This window comes from Calliopsis andreniformis, chromosome 3 (assembly GCF_051401765.1).
Source record: "Calliopsis andreniformis isolate RMS-2024a chromosome 3, iyCalAndr_principal, whole genome shotgun sequence".
Taxonomy (NCBI): domain Eukaryota; kingdom Metazoa; phylum Arthropoda; class Insecta; order Hymenoptera; family Andrenidae; genus Calliopsis; species Calliopsis andreniformis.
This window is the reverse complement of record NC_135064.1, coordinates 26406673-26425694: the sequence shown is the minus strand read 5'-3', so window position 1 is coordinate 26425694 and position 19022 is coordinate 26406673. Positions and strand designations below refer to the sequence as shown.

The 19022-nt window shown below is 44.0% G+C and overlaps 2 protein-coding genes across 3 annotated transcripts in view; one reads left to right on the top strand and one right to left on the bottom strand.

Moving 5' to 3' along the window:
- The window catches only part of Naa15-16 (N-alpha-acetyltransferase 15/16), a 38119-nt gene that overhangs the window by 16315 nt on the left and 2782 nt on the right, over window positions 1-19022 (bottom strand). The window lies entirely within an intron of this gene.
- LOC143188586 (uncharacterized) lies at window positions 3690-18609 on the top strand. Of its 2 annotated transcripts, none has more exons than XM_076392903.1 (2): window positions 3690-3959; window positions 14751-18609. In XM_076392903.1, exon 2 carries the CDS (start codon window positions 14751-14753, stop codon window positions 17904-17906), a length of 3156 nt encoding a protein of 1051 aa, XP_076249018.1. In that variant the 5' UTR covers window positions 3690-3959; the 3' UTR covers window positions 17907-18609. The 2 variants fall into 2 exon arrangements, with proteins under 2 accessions (XP_076249018.1, XP_076249020.1); XM_076392905.1 differs by lacking the exon at window positions 3690-3959 and adding an exon at window positions 12841-12967.

Here is a 19022-nt window from a genome sequence, read left to right as displayed (position 1 = left end):
CGTCCTTAGACGCTGAGTCAGGACGTTCTGGGGAAAAACGTGAATGAACGAACCTTAAAAATAGGACATTCTCATCGTGACGGATTAGCTGGTTCTTGGCCGTGCGTCACGAGACGTAGTCTCGCTACTTGACGATGCCGTCAGAGCCTGAGAATACGAAGACATCCACCTAAAAGGGCTACAAGAGGATAGCAGGTAGTCCTGGTTGCATTAAAATTGAGGAATGTTAGTCGTGGGCTGCTTTTAGATTGTATAGTGGGCAGTGGTGAAGGCTGTTGAAGGTTCAATCTTTGCTATTTTGTGATCAATTATTGTCGATGCAATTTCAGATGTGTAATTCTATATCTAGGATAGTAGTTATCTGGGTAATAGTATCTATATTTATGGAAAATCTCGGAAGACAGAACTGGCAAGTAATTAAGGAAAATCAAGTATTTACCTAGTTCATTAAACTAAAATCCTTCAAATTTTCGATCATGAATATTATTGATGTAGGATGATGTACCTAAATGAGCACAGCAATCGATGCTAACCAACACAAAGAAAAAAGGATGCTGTAGATCGAGAGACTGCACCGTCGGAAGCCATCGAACGCGTACATCCGCCCAAATATGGTAGCGAGATGAGGTCGCAATCATCAAGATTCGTGAACAGAGGCGAGTTAAATCGGTAAAAAAGATCGACCTGCCCGATCCTATTTCGGCGTGATATACAGAATGCTATAAAGAATCTTCAAGGATTTAGAAATATGCAGAGCTCGATAAAGCGGCTAAGGAATGCGATGGTATCTCTCAGAAAACATGATAGGACAAGTATTCTTCTCTAAATTAAACAATTTTCATCTACGTTTCCCCGAAAAGCAAGGAAATTATTTCGGTGGATTGTCTCAAGCGCCTCACCCAGTACCACGTCGCATAAAGTAGTAGAAATACGCGAAACTGGTGCAATAAAAAGGCGACCGTCTCGACAGCTGAAGTTTCCTCCTACTCAACATGCTTCGAGAGCTGAATTGTTTGGCAGGATGGTAACGATGCTTATCAAGTCAGCGGCGAAGAAAATTTCGTGGACAGGCTCGACAAGTGGGCCAAACTTCCGCGCACGTTCGTGTTTATCGCACGTGACCAGCGTCGTGAAACATTTTTGCGCGCTCCTTTATGAGCGTGCAGTTCGAAAGGTCCTTCTTGCTATGAGATGCAGCGAATAATTCCGCGATGAGTAAACCTGGAGCATGTGGTCCTTAATTAAGGATTATGAACAAAAACACTTGGCAATTTGTGACAATTTATTACTATAAATCACTTATTCCCATTGTGCCTGGAATTTCATACTCAAACACTATTTTTACTTTATTTTTCATCAAAGTTTCTCTCAAGGATTATTAAAATTCTTGGAAAAATGCCAACTATTAAAAGTCAAGAAAGTCTCGAGCCTCATCACATCTAAGAAGTTTCACCTAATTTCCCTTCTCAGCACTAAAAGAAACAATTAAAGGAATGTACTGGCCTTATTGCATCAAAAGTGTGTCAATACACTTTTTACTCTTGCATTCCCTGGTTACTGCTTTCGAAGTTTCAAGGAGGAAGAAATAAGTGCAAACACGCGATAATTATTAACTCAAATCAGCGGCCACGTCAATTAACATGCGTCTAGCGGGGCAAGCGTTCACGCGAGATGATTTTTGAGTGGCACGATGGTTCGCGAGTTCGACATATCTGTTTTCGTGGCTCGTTACCAAAGCGATAGCTTGTCACTCGTCTAATAAGCCTACGTGCAGAGATCGTTCAGCGATTTCACGGCTCCACCGTCCATCGATTCGCTTTGGAATCGATTGAGACATCTAGTTGCACTGTATAAAACGACACACCTAACTGGCCGCGTAAGGCTATGGTGCAAACAGCGGCGAGTAAAAAAGGGAGAATATGTCGTGAGCGTGTCGCCAAGTAACGAGATCGTTCCCAACGAATCGCCAATAAAAATGCACCAGAGGCGACGAGGCGACGAGGCGCGAGGGATAGCATCGAGATTAAGTGACAAGCAAGTGCAACGAAGAACTGTCAGTGAATACCTTTTTTATAGAGTCACCGTCGTCGGGTAAAAAGCAGGTTTTTCCATATCCGTTTCCGTCTCTCCGCTTGTTACATCAGTTTGCGCTCCCATATCAAAATAATCGCGACTATTCGCGCTGTATTATATAAGTATTGTAAGTGTACCAGCAAAGTGGTAAGTTCAATTGTTGTATCGGCTGAACGAATCTGTTAGTTAACTTTTGCTGGCAATTAGTATCTATGGGCCTAATTGGGTTTATTAGACTTTCAGTTTTTTGTTGACAAAAACGAACATTTTTACTGAGATTGACCCTTTAAGCGCAGTAATATTCTAGAGGCATATCTAATCTTAATGGTCACAAAACTTAGAGCATAAAATGAACTGACACATCTCCTTACAGAATTATAAAATATGAAGATTTTTTAAACAGGATAGTTTATTAAAAATTGTTTTTATATATGTTGCTCGACATCGTTGAATTAAATCCGCTTATTAATGACTCAATCTTGAAGCGCGCGAAGGGCATTAAAAACCATGTAAGTATGAAGCTATTAAATCAGACTGCTCCATGATTCTTGAGGCTTTCACGAATAGCTTTTTATATGGGTGGATGCAATTAACGGTAGCCTAGGCTTTTTCAGGCTACATATTTTTAAGTGCCATACGAATATTATGACGATATTACTATTTGGCCCTTGCATCTACTTCTCTGTATGTTAAACTCGTTACCTTATGCCACCAAGACTTCCATTTTTTCATACATCCCCTAGGAGATTCCCTAGTCCCTAGAAAATATGAGGGAACTGGATAACAGAGAAGACATAGGGGTCCAACAAGACCCTTTTTCTATTTCTTCAGTCCCTAGATTCTTCCCTTAGACTTCGCCTAATCCCCTTCTAATCCTTCTCTCGACACTGTCCTCAAAAAACTGTATAACAGAACAAACAACACACACGCAACCAGAGTGCCCCAAAATAACCTTTTCTTCAAACCTTCTCCAAGGCCTATACATCTATCCTCACTATTCACAGCTATAATGAAACTCTAAACCTCTTCAACACAGTTCCCTCTAAAAAAAACCCCATTAACGAACATCGTTAAACATTAGCACGTGATTACAAAGTGCTTAACAGCAGCCTTCCCCATCACCCAGGCCCATGAACCCAGCAAGAACCAACTCCCACACCGATGCTGCGCCACACATCAATCAACAATAACCCAAGAACCCAACAAGCCGTCCAGACCAGTTGACGCGTAGGAGTAGGCGGGGGAGGCGGAAAATCACAGTTTCCCCGCGATCGCTCAAGACCACTTCGTCCACGTCCATCGAGGAGCGATTCCAGCCAGTGGAGGGAGCGGAACAGCGGGGCCGATCGGCCGCGAGAAGGAAGGGTGTGCGAGGCGTGTGCGAGCGGGACAAGGCGAGTGGTCTGGCAGTCGTAGGAGAGCCTCGCGACACAAACGACAGACAGAGCGGACCGGTGTGTCCCTTGGCGCGAGTAACACGCTCGCACGTTCTCGCGGCTGGAGTCGTACGCACAGCGTGCTGTGGTCGACAGTTCGGGAGGGTCGGTGTGCGTCGCGACGCGTGTCAGAGAGTGGGACACTGGCGCAGGGCCAGTAGGATCCACCCGATATAAAGATCTGCGGTCACGCGGAGGCAAGCTCGTTTGCTCGTCGTCGTCCCAAGTGCAGTGAGTGGAGAAGACAGGGGACGAACTGGTTTCGTCGCGCTCTTATGCTATGGTCTCGCGGTGAAACGGAGCCGTCGTCAGGCTTTCTCATCGACTGAACCGCGAGAAGAGATTACATGTGCCTGGAGCCGCGGACACGCGTCCGAGCGCACAGTAGCACGCGTACTCAAGGAAGGAGCTGCAACAGGGGACACAGTCGAGCGTGGAACTTGGAGGATCGTGAGTCTCCTTTTCATTCAAGCTTCGCTCGGTGAACATTGTGGGAGATAAGTGTTCAGGGAAAACGGAATATCTCTAGTGCTCCACTGACGAGAAGAGCTGCATCTGTGCCAGGGCTCTTCTTGTCAGCGGAGCACAATTACTATCTCTGACGTGCCGTTTCGTGATCGAAGGAGTTGACGCGCGCGCTCGCTCAACCGACGCCGACGTCGTTTTCCGAGTAAGAAGAAAATTACCAGGAATCACGATAACCAGGCGCGAGTTAATGGGAAAGTACGCGCGTTTCCTGTTATTCAGATCTGTTGTTCGATTTACGCTTTTCACTCGCGTACGAGCGACCAGAGGTGCTCGAGGAATTTATATAACGGATATGCCTGGGCTCCTGTGAATCATCGGTCTCGTAGCGGTTCACGTGTCCCCTCGAGATCGCGGGGAAGGCGCGAATGATCGAGGAGTCCTTGCATTTTCCGGCATGAATATTTATAGCGCGAACTTTTCTTCACGCGGGAGCGTGCAATTACCGCGGCAGTTGAAAAATCCTGTCGATGGAACGAAGGCACTCGATCGCGCTGCAATCGGGCATAATGATAGAAGGGAACCGGATCGAGGGACTCGAATAATGAATGATCAATGAACTTACTATGGCTGATATTATTCCGTGGCGAAGCTTTCACAAATCGAATATGTGAAATGTTCCTGTACAACTTGTGACATTTAGATCGGAAATACTGTAGCAACTACTGAATTCCGCTGTTGTTAATATCATTTCATTGGCTGCGTTTGATTACTATTGGATTATAGTCGGCAATTCTGGAATATACTGGTAGTATTATTGCAATCGCTACTGGAGTAGAGCACTTCAATTCTTATAACTATCGAAATAAAATTCATACGATATACTGCTACTAATATGATTGTAATAGCTACTAAAATAGATTTGAGTAGAAAATATTAAGAGAATAGTAAAAAATAACGTTAAAAGATGTAAAACATACGTAAAAAATAATCGTACCAGTAATTTTTCCTATTCTAATGGTTCTGTCCAAACAAAAAGATTTAAATAAAACCTAGTAATATTCAGCATTCTAGTGCCACAAATTGCACCTGAGCACCAGGTGAACGATTCTTCTATTAATCAACATCTCGATAATAGAGATTCTATTTTATAACACTGGTAAATCAATTGAAACGCCATAAAACGCTTATGAGAAGTACTTGCTGTAATCTTCGAATCTGTCACAGACAGGATGTAGATTATTATTGTTCATGCCCAGAGGGAGGATTACGAGCATAGGGGAAACGTTTCTCCGGATCCCCCAACGCGGAAGGAACGCTTCTACCGTTCATCGTGGAAAATCTATGGAATCGTTCTGGAGATAAAAACTGCTTATTCTACTGTCAATGATCCACTCGTTCTCACACGCACGTCGGTCGTTACCAGTATCCGGTCAGTTTGCGAAAGTTAAGATTTCCGGCAGATCTGCGTATCCTATAGATACATATGTACTACCTTGTTCCTGACTTCGTTTAATTACCCTAGATTTGTCATTAACGCAGTAACGACGCGACGTCGCCGTGTTTCCTATTCACTGGTAACTGGCACTTTCACTTTGACATATCTTGCAATGACAAAAAATTGGGGCAAAAACGACTGATTTGGTTTTGTGACTTTTAATCGATGTTAAATTGAGAGATACCTTCGATGAGAGGCTTGAGATTTATTTTTGTGATGTTATAAGAAGGTTATTGTTGTCTACAGAGAATTCGATGTAGTAAATGCAAAAGGTTTGATGGTTTTAATAGATCTGTAGGCTAGTTTAGACGATCATATCAAGAAGTTTACTGAACTTTCGAAGATAATTGTACAAATCAATATTACCGTTAGGTTGGTGCATGAGAAATCACCATTTTATGTTTAATCGCTATGCTATTTCCTAATATCAGAATCATAAAAAAAATAATTCAATTTACATCTTGTTAACTTTCAACCTATGGTATATTATTATACATGATTCTAGTTTAATAAACTGCTCTATGGCATACGAAACGCATGAGTCAGACTCATCAAATCTACCCAAGCGATTGATCAATGCAATTATCATATTCTATCCATACTTCCTGGCAATGTCTAGTTAACACTGATCAGCAAGATTACCCAATAAAAGCGAATGCTTTTCAACGAAAACAAAAAATACCACTCTACTTCCAGACGCCAATTTCATATGCAGCAATTCAATCTTAACACTGTGCGTCTACAACAGACACGCAATTAGCTTCTCATCACACCAGCGAACGTTCGTTCCTTTTTCTACCCTCGAGCAAAACATATCAAGCGATGGCACACCGATCATGGAGCAATTAAAGGAAATTGTGACAAACAGCTGTGCCCATTTCGCGATTATTGCCACTGTCAACTCTGCAGACACTATGTTGAGCAATGCTGTCCTTGCTTCGACAGATCTAAAAGCGCTCGACACGTCAAGGCAAATCACGAGGATCTAGAAATCCAATTTCTTTGAAGGACTCCTCTGAGTTAGGGTAAGGTACCCAGTAAACGATAGTTTACGAAACCTAGCCAATTGCTCACCAAAAATTCATATGGCATACATAATATAGGCGTATCGTCACAATGGCGAATTTTTGTAACTTTGAAGCTAGCAAATCTCAAACTGGAACCTTAATTTTAAGTTAAATTTATAGACAGTGACAATAACTGGGTCAGTGTCGATTTCTGGGCACTTCAGGTTATGGAAGAAGCAAGTGAGAAAAGTCGAACACTGACACCGACTAGGATCGATCGCGTCGCAATTGAAGCGGCCGGAACCGCAGCCACTTATCAACTTACGCAAGTTGCTCTTTACGTCCTGCGACTAGGGGGAAAAAAATCATAACCGCACAGAGAAAGCGGCACGTCAGTCGCGTGTCTAGCTACACAAATCGTCTATCTCGTAACTGTAAACGGTTTATCATCGAGAACAGGGTCGAACACGAATTTCCCAACAACTGGAATTTCAAATTAGATCTGTTAGAGACTCTTGAAACGGCTGTAGTCATCGAGGTGATCGTTTTTGGAGAAACTCTAACAGTGGCCTTCGTGTGAGAGGTCGTTCGGAGCGATCTGGCAAAAACGAGAACAATGTTAATAAAGTAACAGAGGATTTATGTGGAACGAGTTTAGACTGAAGACTGAGACTGCAGATGGAACAAGCGATATTCCAAGGACATCATCGACCGCAGAAAATATAATTTAACGCTAACTTTATAGTTCTTGAACTAATTAAGAGACTCAGCTCATTAGTACTGAGCAAAACGAGAGCAAAATACATTCACCTCAAGAATTGAATATTAACGCTGCTAGAAACTAATAAAACATATCATTAGCGTCTGCTATGAATGAAATGTAGTTTGCCTTTACTCCTCTTCAAATATGCAATTATAAATACTCCGCAAGCATTACTGGTCAAGAAACGCGGCACTTAAAAGGTTAAACCGATATCTAGCCTACAAACGACGGATCAACGATTGCTTGACGAGATTGCGAATAAACTGCCGTTGCAATCTGGAGTGCAAAACCAACGAGAGCAGCAGCGAGAAGCAAAAATGAAAACCATAGACCTTGGCGTAACCTTCGTCTCGCTCGGCTTTCCCTCTCATCCACGCCAGTCCTTAATTACGCCTATCAGAACGCGCGATATGCAACCACCTCAAGAGGGTCTACTAAAGCGTGGGAATCTGTGGTTCGATGTGAAACGCAACGTAGGAGGATCGTTAGAAAAAAACTCGAATCGGCGAGAATGACCGTGTAAACGCTAAGATCTAGCAATCCAACCGTGATTCATCGACAGAGCTTGTTTAATTCGAGGCGAATAAACGATCGACGAACGAGAACGGGAAAGTGGAGCGAAGCGCGAACAGAATTGTTCATTAACAGTTCAGGTGACGAATCGTTACGAGGTTCGAGACCAACCAGGGCCGATCTGAGTTCCATAAGGAGCTGTTTCAGCGTCTGTGGACAGACCTCGATGGAAACAAGGTTTATTAGATGTTAAAAAATCGCTGGAGGAGCGGCTGATCAGCGGATAATTGGAAGGTGGCGGCTAATTGAGGAATTTCGATTTTTCCCTAGAATGGACGTTTCTTATCGAGACGATTATTCTAGAAGTAGGACACCGCGAGGGAGGTCATCCTTTAGAATCGGTTCTTTCTTAAAATATGCTGCCTGATTCTTGTTTTATCCCTGTATGCTCGTTTCACCGCGAAGGTAAACGAGTGCGAGAACGGGAACGGAAAATCGTTCGCGGACGTGCTTATGAAATTAGCGACGACGTATTTATCGTACGAATTACTTACTGCACCACAGTTTCTGCTGAACCTGGTCTTATGACGCACAAGAATTTTATTTCTGCTAAAAATATACAGGGTAACGTAATAAGTGTAACTTCAAGTGGACTAGAGGGCCGAAAACCTGGAAGTATTTTCAGGTTCATTTTGTCTTTGTGTTTGTAATATATCTTATGGAGAAGGAATACATGTGTTTGCAAGAAGGCCTCGAAGGATGACAATTTTTGCGAAGAAAAAATTGGGCCGTTAACCTTGTCAGACCAGTATCTACAGGCTTTTACAATCGCAACAAAAACGTAAACCGGTATTGGCCGAGCGTATGCCGCATGCATTCCTATATCTCTGCATAATATATTTACGATTTTCGACAAACGTCCACTCTCGACAAGTTGCTCTTTCGATTATTTATATTATTGAGATGATTCTTTCGAAGCAACTCATTCTGATGGAACCTTTCAACCCAGAAAACATTCGGTATCTTCATCCTGAATTATAGTTATGAGTAGATCTCCAGAATACCAAATTTTCTAAACATTCGAAATTTAGAATTTTCAATGCCTGTTCATTTATTTAAATTTCTAGACTCCAACTCCATAAGCGAAATCGATCAACATAAAACTCTTCACCATGACTTTTTGAATATCTTATACACCCCGTGTATTAACTTTTTATTGTGAGTTACTAATAGCTTTTAAAATTTGCCATGTAATTATGTACTCGAAGAGCTCTTCAACGACAAAAGAAGTAAAGAAACCGATCGCGTTCTTGCACGTAACGCTACTACGACGAGAGTTGCGGTCGTCGAGGAGAGGAGTATAATCCAGCAGAGTCTCGGGATGAACGAGACGAGCATATTATGCAAGCGAGTTGCCTTGCAGAGCAAGCCGGTCAATGCCAAGGTGTTCCACTATGGTCGCTGCTACTCGTCAGTCAGAGACTGCAACCTCATCACTGATAACTTTGCCTCGCGGCGATATTGAGGAATCTGCTGTAGTACTAATGGGGTTGCTGATAAGTTTATCTGAAGGCAAATTAACGCGCCACGGTGCCAATTGATTCGACTCGAATATCCCAACTGCAGGAATGGAAGAAGAAACATCATATGTAGGCTAGGTAAACATCCCTTTCGGCTGCAAAGATTCAAGCGACGCACATCGCGTGAGAAAAGTGTCTGAATGAACTTCTACACGAAGGAAGTAGATAAGTGGCTGTAGATTTTTGAACGGCAAAGATAAGCCGAACTGCACGCTGACTTTAGCTTTCACCGACCCGTTACGTAAACACGAGGCTACGAATTACGCGGAGAACTGAAAATTCGAGCATAGACAAAATTTAAGGATTTCCACTCCATGGGACAAGGTTGAAAACCTGTCTGTTTCTTAAGCAGGAACGCGAACTTATGGCCACCTGTGACGCACGTGGTATAAAAAGTACTCACATGAATGGGAGAAAGTGAGTGCAGATGAATGATACATAAATATCATGGGAATGACACGTGATTAATTTAGAAGAACAAAGGAGAAGAGGAAAAGGCAAAAAACTGTCTTTAGTACAGCGGACTGTCAGTCAGTAGCTGGAGGTTTCCCTCGACTATTGATTAGCCTTTTAGATAATTTCTACCTAATCTTAAGATACAATCTCATCTACTAATTGCATATAGATGACTCATCTTCCGTATTGAAGGATCGTCCTCATTGCATAAATCATCCATTAAGAGCTATCTTCCAAAGGGATCATGAATATGGAAGAAAACCTGATTCACCAGCGCTTGCAGCACCCAATCTCGACCAAATGGCAGAACCGACAGCAGAGAACTCTCTGTCATAACAGGAAGCATATCCTAAACGAGTGACGCACCGAAAGTTGCTCGGGGGCATTAGCGCGGCGTTAAGGAATTAATGCTGCTCACCGAGCACAACGCGAAACAAAAAGGAAAGTAGCTGAAAGTGTAAACTCAATTGGATAACAACGGGTGGATACACGTGGGCTCTTACGCGAGGCAACGCAGAAATGGTGCAATGGTTGCCCGAAAAGGAGCCCGCAACTTCTCAAAGGATCGCCCGAACTGATCGAACAGCCGATATCGAATCAATAAGTCGGCGATGGAACGCAGCTTCTGGACCATTCATAGCCTTTCACCTCTGAAATCATCGCTCTGACTCGCCGATACAGTTTCGTAGAACGCTCGAAGCGATTTTGGCAATCTGCATTGAAGCCTTCGTAGCAGAACGAGCTGCTCTGAGAAGAAAAGAGTTGCTCGCCGCCACTGTCGGTTCAATGGCTCCAATTTTATTACCAGCCGCGTTAATTCGTGTTTGAAGTCTATTTAATTCAACCCCCGTTCAATTGGCTCGCGTAATGACCAATTTAGTGCGCTTTTTGTGCTCTGTCACACGCGACGCGCATTTTCATTTGTCCCCATTTGGTTTATTGTCTGGGCATCACGGGGCTTGGCTGGGTTTAATAGATAGTGGATAAACAAGATATAAGGCAAATGTACCGATAAGTGAATAATATAAAAATGCATGTCCCGACACTTAAATTGCATTCCAGAAGCTGAATGCACTATTTTATGATGCAATTCTTTTTATTGGGTACATTAGAATTTAAACTTAAGATTCGCTTACAGTCACCCTCGTAATTGCAAAGATTGCAAAGTTTTCAGAATACAATTTTAAATGTTTGTGAAGAATCAACCTTCCGTACAAAACTATGCCTCAATTTTTCTCCCATCTCTTATCGAACACCTTCCACAGGCTTTTTCTCTGAAGCTGAGCATAGTAATAGTTCTTGCAAAGGCTACTGGCGATACAACAGCAACTGTATAACATTCACGCGTTCACTGTGAGCAAGTACGTAACCTTTTTTCGTTCTACTTTGAACGAAATCGCCTCGATCTACGAGCACGACAGCACGACCAGAAAATCTCGCTTCGAGAAGTGATATTATGGCAGGTCTAGTCGCAACGATAGCGTAACGGCACCTGCCACGCCAGGGGGATCATTCTTCTTACGTCATATCACGAAAAATCAACGCTCTATCTTGCGGAACATACCAGACCAAATAATACTCGACTATCTTGCAATATTCCATACATCCCAGACGGATCGATCCCTTGGAGGTACGAAAATAGAGCAGCACGTCAAGGACTTTCAAAGATTAATATAAAACGAGATCAAAACGAGGTGCGCTGCACCAAAATATGTTTTTGGATCGATAATGACGGTTTTTTGTTCAAGACTGGAATATATCATATGGAACCGGTTTCTGAAATCTAAAAAACGGTTGAATATGATGATTGTAATAATTTTTTAGAGATAACCCTGTGTATGGTACTAGATAAGAAGGTGGAAACTTCGATCTAAGTCTTGAGACTCTATCAAATCACTTCTTCATTCATTACGAAACAACTCTGTAAAGAAACTCCTCTCAGCTCAAAGCAACAACTTCCTTGACCCAACTAAAAGCCACTAAACATCTGAAAAAAACCCAGAAGGCGCGACACAGCATTGTCTCCGCTGAAGCAAAAACCTTTCCATCATCGCAACAAAGTATCTGCTGCTATCTGAACCGGAAGCAACTCCGATCCCGTCTTTTTGTCACTTAAACCCCATGAGTAAAAAAGCCAGGAGCGCGCGTGCCGCTAAAGTGAAAGCTTTCGTTTCGCCATCGTTTTTCGTTTCGTGCGCGAGCTGCCTGTGTTCCTACGTCGATCGTGCCAAAATAATCGACGCAGGGGAAGATAGCGATCCGACGAAGGAAAGGCGCAATCGCGATCTCGTTAATCGTACGAAACTTTTCGCCGAACAACTTCCTCCTTTCCAGCAACGCGAGGACCACCGAGCGCGACTGGCTCTGGAAATGGCTCCACCTTTCCGAACGAGCGTCCTTGAGGGGCCCGCTGCACTGAGAAAGGTGATGAAAACCGGCCAGTCACGTGTACCATGCCGGCTGGGCCGGCTGCTCGCCAGCTTCGACCAGCGTGTTCGACCAGTTTCCTAATGAACAGCTTCGCGGAAAAAGTGCGCGTAAATTGGGACGGCCTGTCGAAGCGCGATCTCGGTGAAAAAGCAGCGAGGTCGCTTCTGGATCTACACCAGAAGCCCGCGAAAGGTGTTGCCGCGCGACGTGTCTTCCTGATACGCGGAAACGGGGCGGAAATCCACCAGCTGACGCGATTTCCATCGTTTCGTCGCTCGCCACGTGTGACGTCGATTACTGGACGCTCGTTCAAAGTCATTGCTAGCTGGAGAAAGTAAAACGCCGAGTGAAGCTTCCTCGATCGAACAGTGCTGGCCGCCGAGGCTCGCGGATTAGATTAATTATTATCAACGCGAACGCCGCGAGAATGAATCGAGCAGGCGCAAGCACGATTAAACGGTCGACTCCTCGAACGATATCTCCGCGAAGGAATTTCTCGATTCCGTCACGTTGCTTTTTCGTGGATTAAAAGCCGCGCGGAGAGAAATCGCTCGCACTCACGGCGAGAAGTCTCATCGAAGAGTACGATAGCCAGAAGATAGTGCCGGTCACTTTGAAATAACAGTCGGAAGAAGCGCGTTAGCCAGTGTGGCGGGTGGATTATAGCTGTTGGAGGAGCGACGAGAAACTCTGGTGAACAATTATCGTCGAGCAGGCTCGCGGCGACGACGGAAACTGGGAGAAAGGTAGTCTTTTAGCTCGTGCTGTGTTATCAGTGTGCTCGGTGGTTCGAGGGGACGTTTCTAGCTTGAGAAGTTTAACATTTACGAGAAGCTGGAAATCTGTAGAATTAATGGAGATCCTGGAAATAGAGTATTGAAATAGGGTGATGGTAATAGAAGTGATGTTCTGCGAGAACAAATAAATAAGAATTTAAGTACTGAATATTCTGTCTACTATATTACTCGACGTGATTAGAAACTCCTGGTGAATGGAAGAGTTATCAGAGAATAAAAAACACGCTCAACACTATCTGTTGCTCTTACGTATGCGTAAAGTCACGACTTCAATCTCTTATCTAGGCCCCTTAATTCGAGCGAACTCCTTACTTAGATGATTGTATAACACTTCTACAATTTACATACATTTCTACTCATAAATCATTCACTTTCTTTAACTAATATCGAAGAAAAATTCTCTCCAAGAAAGCAGACTCATTCCCCTGATTTACAAACAACTACCATTCCTTAACTTCCGACAGTATTTCTGCACGATACAATTATAATTAATCCAAGGGAGGTCCAAAATTCTTGGTAATTAACTTTTACGTACATGACTGGCTTCGACTTCCGTTTCCACCCAGCGTGGATATAACAGAGGGAAGTCGAAGAGCAACCTGCGATCATAAATTCAGGTTTGTGTCGGAAACATCGAACCGCGAGCCGACGCGTTACTTCCGCGAAACGAAGGCGCGCGACGCAGCAATGCACCGTTGCAGGCGGCCCATGAATCGAGCGAATGCAGAAACGTGAGCGCGCCGTTTGTTACTCGGTTGCAAGTCATTACTCTGAGTTGTGGTACTCCAGTGACCCGTGAATGTTTGTCGACCGTTCACCGACTGTTCCACGAGGGAAAGGCGTGGCCCCCTCCGGTCCCACATTCCCGTATTATTGCAATTCGACTCAATGGAATTGGCGAATTCGCGAAATTCGTGAACTGTGACTCGACGTTCCTTGAACGGCAGAAAAATCGCGGTTATTTCCCTTCTACCACGCTATGCTTTAATACCTTCGCTACAATATGTTTTGCAAGGCCTCTCCGTTTATACAAACGCATATTGCTTGGAAACATTTTGTAGTTCTGTGGTAAATTGAGAGTTCTTTATTGTAGAATTTCAAAGGGGCACTAGACTTTGAGCTGTGGTCTTTGGTGAAGGTCTGAACACTTCTCTGCAACTAGTCAGTAAAACTGAATATAGATATGGGAAACTTAGCGGATAATAGAATTCGTTTTAATATGGAATTCTGTGAAGAAAGAAGACTTTAAATGGCATTTTTGTGCGTAATAGTTGAGAAAAAGTTGAGCCTTCAATGGGGAAAGCAAAGTTACACCGTGGAACGGAAACACCTCCGCTGAGTAGAAATAAACTTGCGTTTTCTTTACACTCGGCCAACAACGAGTCTTTCAACGTGGGTTCGATGAATTATCTCTAAAGATGAATAGCGTGATCACGTAATTGAACGGTATTATCAAAATTGCCTGCAATGTCTACTGACCGTGAATGTGATTCCGACGATTGTGATCGCAGATTGTTCCTAGAGTTAAGCGACGATGGTCTTATTGAATCGTTGACTCAAATTATTCCACCATTTCGCTTTAAAGCTTAGATACACTGTATGAATATTTCGGAATTAATAGTATCTAACATAGAATTTAAAAATAATTGCATCTACGCTTCTAATTCAGTTACTAGAAATAATCGAATTTTCCTTCCATCTAAAAAATCCTCAATTCTTTTTTCTTTTGCAGATGATGCAGAAAAAGCCTAGTCTACAGAAACTCCTACTAGGCGTAGCACTATTGGCCACCTGCGTGTCGATGGTCGCGTCATCGTCACCCAGGGAAAAACGGCACGTTGGCTCGGAGGAATCTAGTCATCGCCAAGAGAAGACGCACACGTTGCCGAGTCGAAGCTTCAAGCTATCGACTATCAGGGACAACGAAATAACAACTGAAGCTGGGAGGAAAGTGACGCACAGACTGATCGGAGGTCACTTGAGAGCCAACTCAAAGAAAGAGGAAGAAGAAGGGTTCTGGGATGATGGGATCCTTCTATCATCAGCTGGAAATGGCAAGGAGGGAAAAAATAGTCGGAAAGACGATGATGATGAGAAGAAGACGCTCTCTCAACAAGTGAAGGAGGGGAAGTACGGCCTTCTTCAGAATGAGATCTACGAAAATCAACCAAAACGACCTGGAATCATTAGCTACCTCAGCAATCCAGAGGTGCCCAAGGATAACATCAACACTCTGGGTGGTCTCGACGAAGACGAGATCTGGTTGGCTGAAAATCATGTACTAGTATTGAGAGGCGGGAAATTTCCCGACCATGAAACCACACAGGGTAGCGGCGATGGTTCGACGACCTGGGCACCGATCGACAACTACAAGGCGCCCAGGAGACAGGTCAAGATACCCTCCAGGCCGAAAGTACCGCCGCCGTTTCCGGTTCAACTCACAGAGGGAGGGCCGATACAGATCATCGGGCCAAACGGGACCAAGGAGATCGGGAACGGTACCATCGACTACAGAAACAACCCGCTATTCACCAAAGACTTATTATCAGAGGAGGGGCCCCTATTCGCCATTATATCGAATGGGACGATCGTGAGGCCCAATGAGAGAAATGGTACCTCTCACGAAGACTCTGGAGTTAAGGGAGAGAAGGGAGTTAAGTCTAACCCTCCGCCAGGAAGTTTCCCACCCTTCTATCACGCAATTCCTCCAGGAGCAGTTTTCGTCCCTCCACCGAATAATCAGTCTGAATATGACGAAGAGGACCAGTCTATCTACTATCCACCGCCATACAGTTTCCAGTATCAGCAGGATAATACCACTTCCGTGCCACCTGGACCTCTGGTCCCAGGAATCATACTCCCACCCCCTCCAGATTTCTTCTCTGCTCTCGAAGATAAGAAGACCACGACGAAGAAATACACAAAACGCCCCGAAACCACCCCAGTACCAACAAGACCTCGCCCCACCTATCTGCCACCCAGAAAACTCAGTACAAAGCAGTACAAGACCACAACCACGACTCCAGTCACAAAAGTAAAGACTCCAGTGAATGCACCGAGCAACACAAAAATGTACAGTCGAACATATAAGAATGTAAGCAGCACTCCTACGTCTGCCAGCATAAAAACTGTTCCATATATCGAGGTCACAACACCCACGCCAGATAAACCAACCACTCTCGATAATCCTGAATTCTACAGCATCGGTTCCATAACGGAGAACCAAGTGACCAGTCGAGAGAACGCTCAGGAAAAGAGCCAGGCCTGGTCGAGACTGGTGACCAGCAAAACGATTCCTATACTGACTTACTTCGCCACGACTACGCAATCCACTTTGGAGAAGCCTGTACAAGTGACGCCTGCCTCGATAAAGACTATCGTCACCACCAGTAACCCCGAACGATCACCTAACCAGGCATCGTATTACTTCTACGAGGAATCGAACGATTCGTCTCTAGGTACCACTGCCAATCCCGCTCATTATTATAAGACGACCACGGAGACGCCTTTCTACGAGACTGTGACCCCGCAACCACGTACAGAGGAGAAGAAAAAACATTTTTATAGTGTCGAGACTATTCCGTCGCAAGAAACTTCGAAGGACTATAATATCAAGTTTATCGACTCGGTAGTGAAAAACTCTGAGCCCGTTCGATACAGCGACTCGGTCACGCGAACCCCAACCAAGTACGAGAGCGGAGCGACCAGGGCTCAGGGTCAACGTATGTTACCTGATCGCGCGCCTCTTTACTATCAGCCTGTATCTCGACCAGCTGCGCAACCTTATTACACCTCTCCGAAGCCACAGACCTATTACAGACAGGATGCGAAACCCAAGCCGATATATCAGTACAGCTTCGAGGCGGCTGATTACTCGAAACGAGGCAACCAGAGGCATCATTTCGAGCAGCAAACTGCTCCCTATGAGGAGTATAGAGACGTGAAGATCAGTGAGTACGATGGACACAGGTATGACTATAATGGACCAGTGGTCCAAAAGCAAACTAGACCAGAGAACATTCCGTTTAAGACGCAGCAGATTGTTTATCCGTCGACGACTGTTCACTCGGTGATAAGTACGACGCCTAATCCTCATCATGCTTATTATACTCAGCAGGATGAAAAGTTCTTGGATGATGTCACGAAAGAGTACTTCACTATCTTTGGCAAGAAACTGCCTCATAAAGGAGTACCCAGCACGACTCCTATTTATTCTAAACCGAGCGTCACTGAGAGACCTGATTATGATGTGAATACCTATGTGGATAATTACAATACTGCTGAGGCGCCAGTGTTTAAGACACCAAATGTGAAGGTACACTATGGGGACCAGTCACAGAGACCGTATTCTTTGAAAGATGATATTCTCGTGAACTTCAGGCAACCTCTGCCTCCTATCAACCCAGACAGTGAGTTTATCACAGTAGTGAATCCTAATCAGCAGCAGCCACCGAACTACAGGATATCAAATCAAGGTGGCCAGCCTCTGGCGGCGATTCGGACCTATCCACCTCAGCAGCTCGTGAATTCTAGGAACAATGGGCCCTCGACGAACTATGTACCCATTGTGGAGTCTCCAGAGGAGCTGGACGAGACGTATCCGCAGCTACCCATATCGTTGGAGGGAGATATCAAAGTGAACTATCGGCATCCAAGGCCCACTATAAATCCTGACGCGGAATTCATTGATCCCCTGCCACTGCAAGAGGGCCAGCCGGAAAAGCCGAAGGCCTACTTCGCGTACAGATTGCCTGGCGACGGTGGCCACTTTTACTTCCTGACGCCGCAGGCGATCACGCAGAGGCCAGAGCGGAACACGGGTCACCTGTACGCGAAATCGAGGGGGACCAGACTGCTGAGACGTCGACGGCGACCGGGCGACGTCTGATGCTTCCGTGAGCGATGCCATAATTGTGTAATTGATCGAGGAGGACCGTGTGCCGTTGATGTACGCGCCATTGATGAATCTCTTGACGTATCAGAACGCTAGGAATATTTATTATATGTGTAAATATATATGGGCTGCCCCCTGGGGTAAATGGAAGCTTTCGTAGTATGATTGGTGGATCATTATGGAACAGAAATTGTTGCCTGTGGGTGGAAGAAGTATAATGAATAGTTATGGGAGGTGAAGGCAGTAATTTAGCGCTGAGAGTCAATGGTTTGAGATTGAATTCTGTTTCTAATCAATTGTTCTGGAGTAAGAAGACTCTATGACCTCCTAAATGTGCTGGAGAAGGTATATGACTACCGCGTGGGGTACCCAGTGTATAACGAGCTATAGTAAGATCATTATCGACGCCTTACTCACTCGACATATAAGTAATGCTTAATTTATGGCGAGTCTAACTTTACACCGCTTTAGATTGATACAAACGCGAGATGTATTCTATTCTTGCGTGCGATGAAAGGTACGTGCGATTTCGAGCGAGCCGATGCGTGCTCGCGCGTTGTCTGTGATTAATGAGAATAATGAAGCGAGTCGCATATGTGTACATAGTTACGATCTAACGATACAATAAGTCATGTAGTAATTACGTTATATGAAATATGTTAGCCGATGAGCATGAAATAAAGATCATTTTCAAGTATCGAGTGATTTCTTTCAAATATTAATCTCTCTGCTAATCAATCATGGAAGAATTGTAAATATAATGAAAGAATATAGATATTGTGCGTAAAACTAATCGATCAATGGTACTACCAATTATATGATAGAACTAGTTTTATAAAAGACCACACATGACTTTTAATGTAATGCCAAATGATCTTAGAAAGGTCAACTAGTGTAGTAAGTAGTATATCATTAAATGCTGTACCTAGTACGCGGAAAATATACACAAAGTCACGAGTATAAACTTCATGTGCCTGTAGTACTCATTATAGTGAGCAAAAACATGTTACTAAACCTTGCTTGGAAAATCTATTTCCATGTTTTCTAACTTTACAACACGTGTACTACAAGTATCTCATACATATGAAGTTTATCGCAACTTCCTTACTT

Excerpts from the sequence above, each read along its gene's own strand:
- LOC143188586 (XM_076392903.1), top strand. The coding sequence starts at position 14,751 with ATGATGCAGAAAAAGCCTAGTCTACAGAAACTCCTACTAGGCGTAGCA.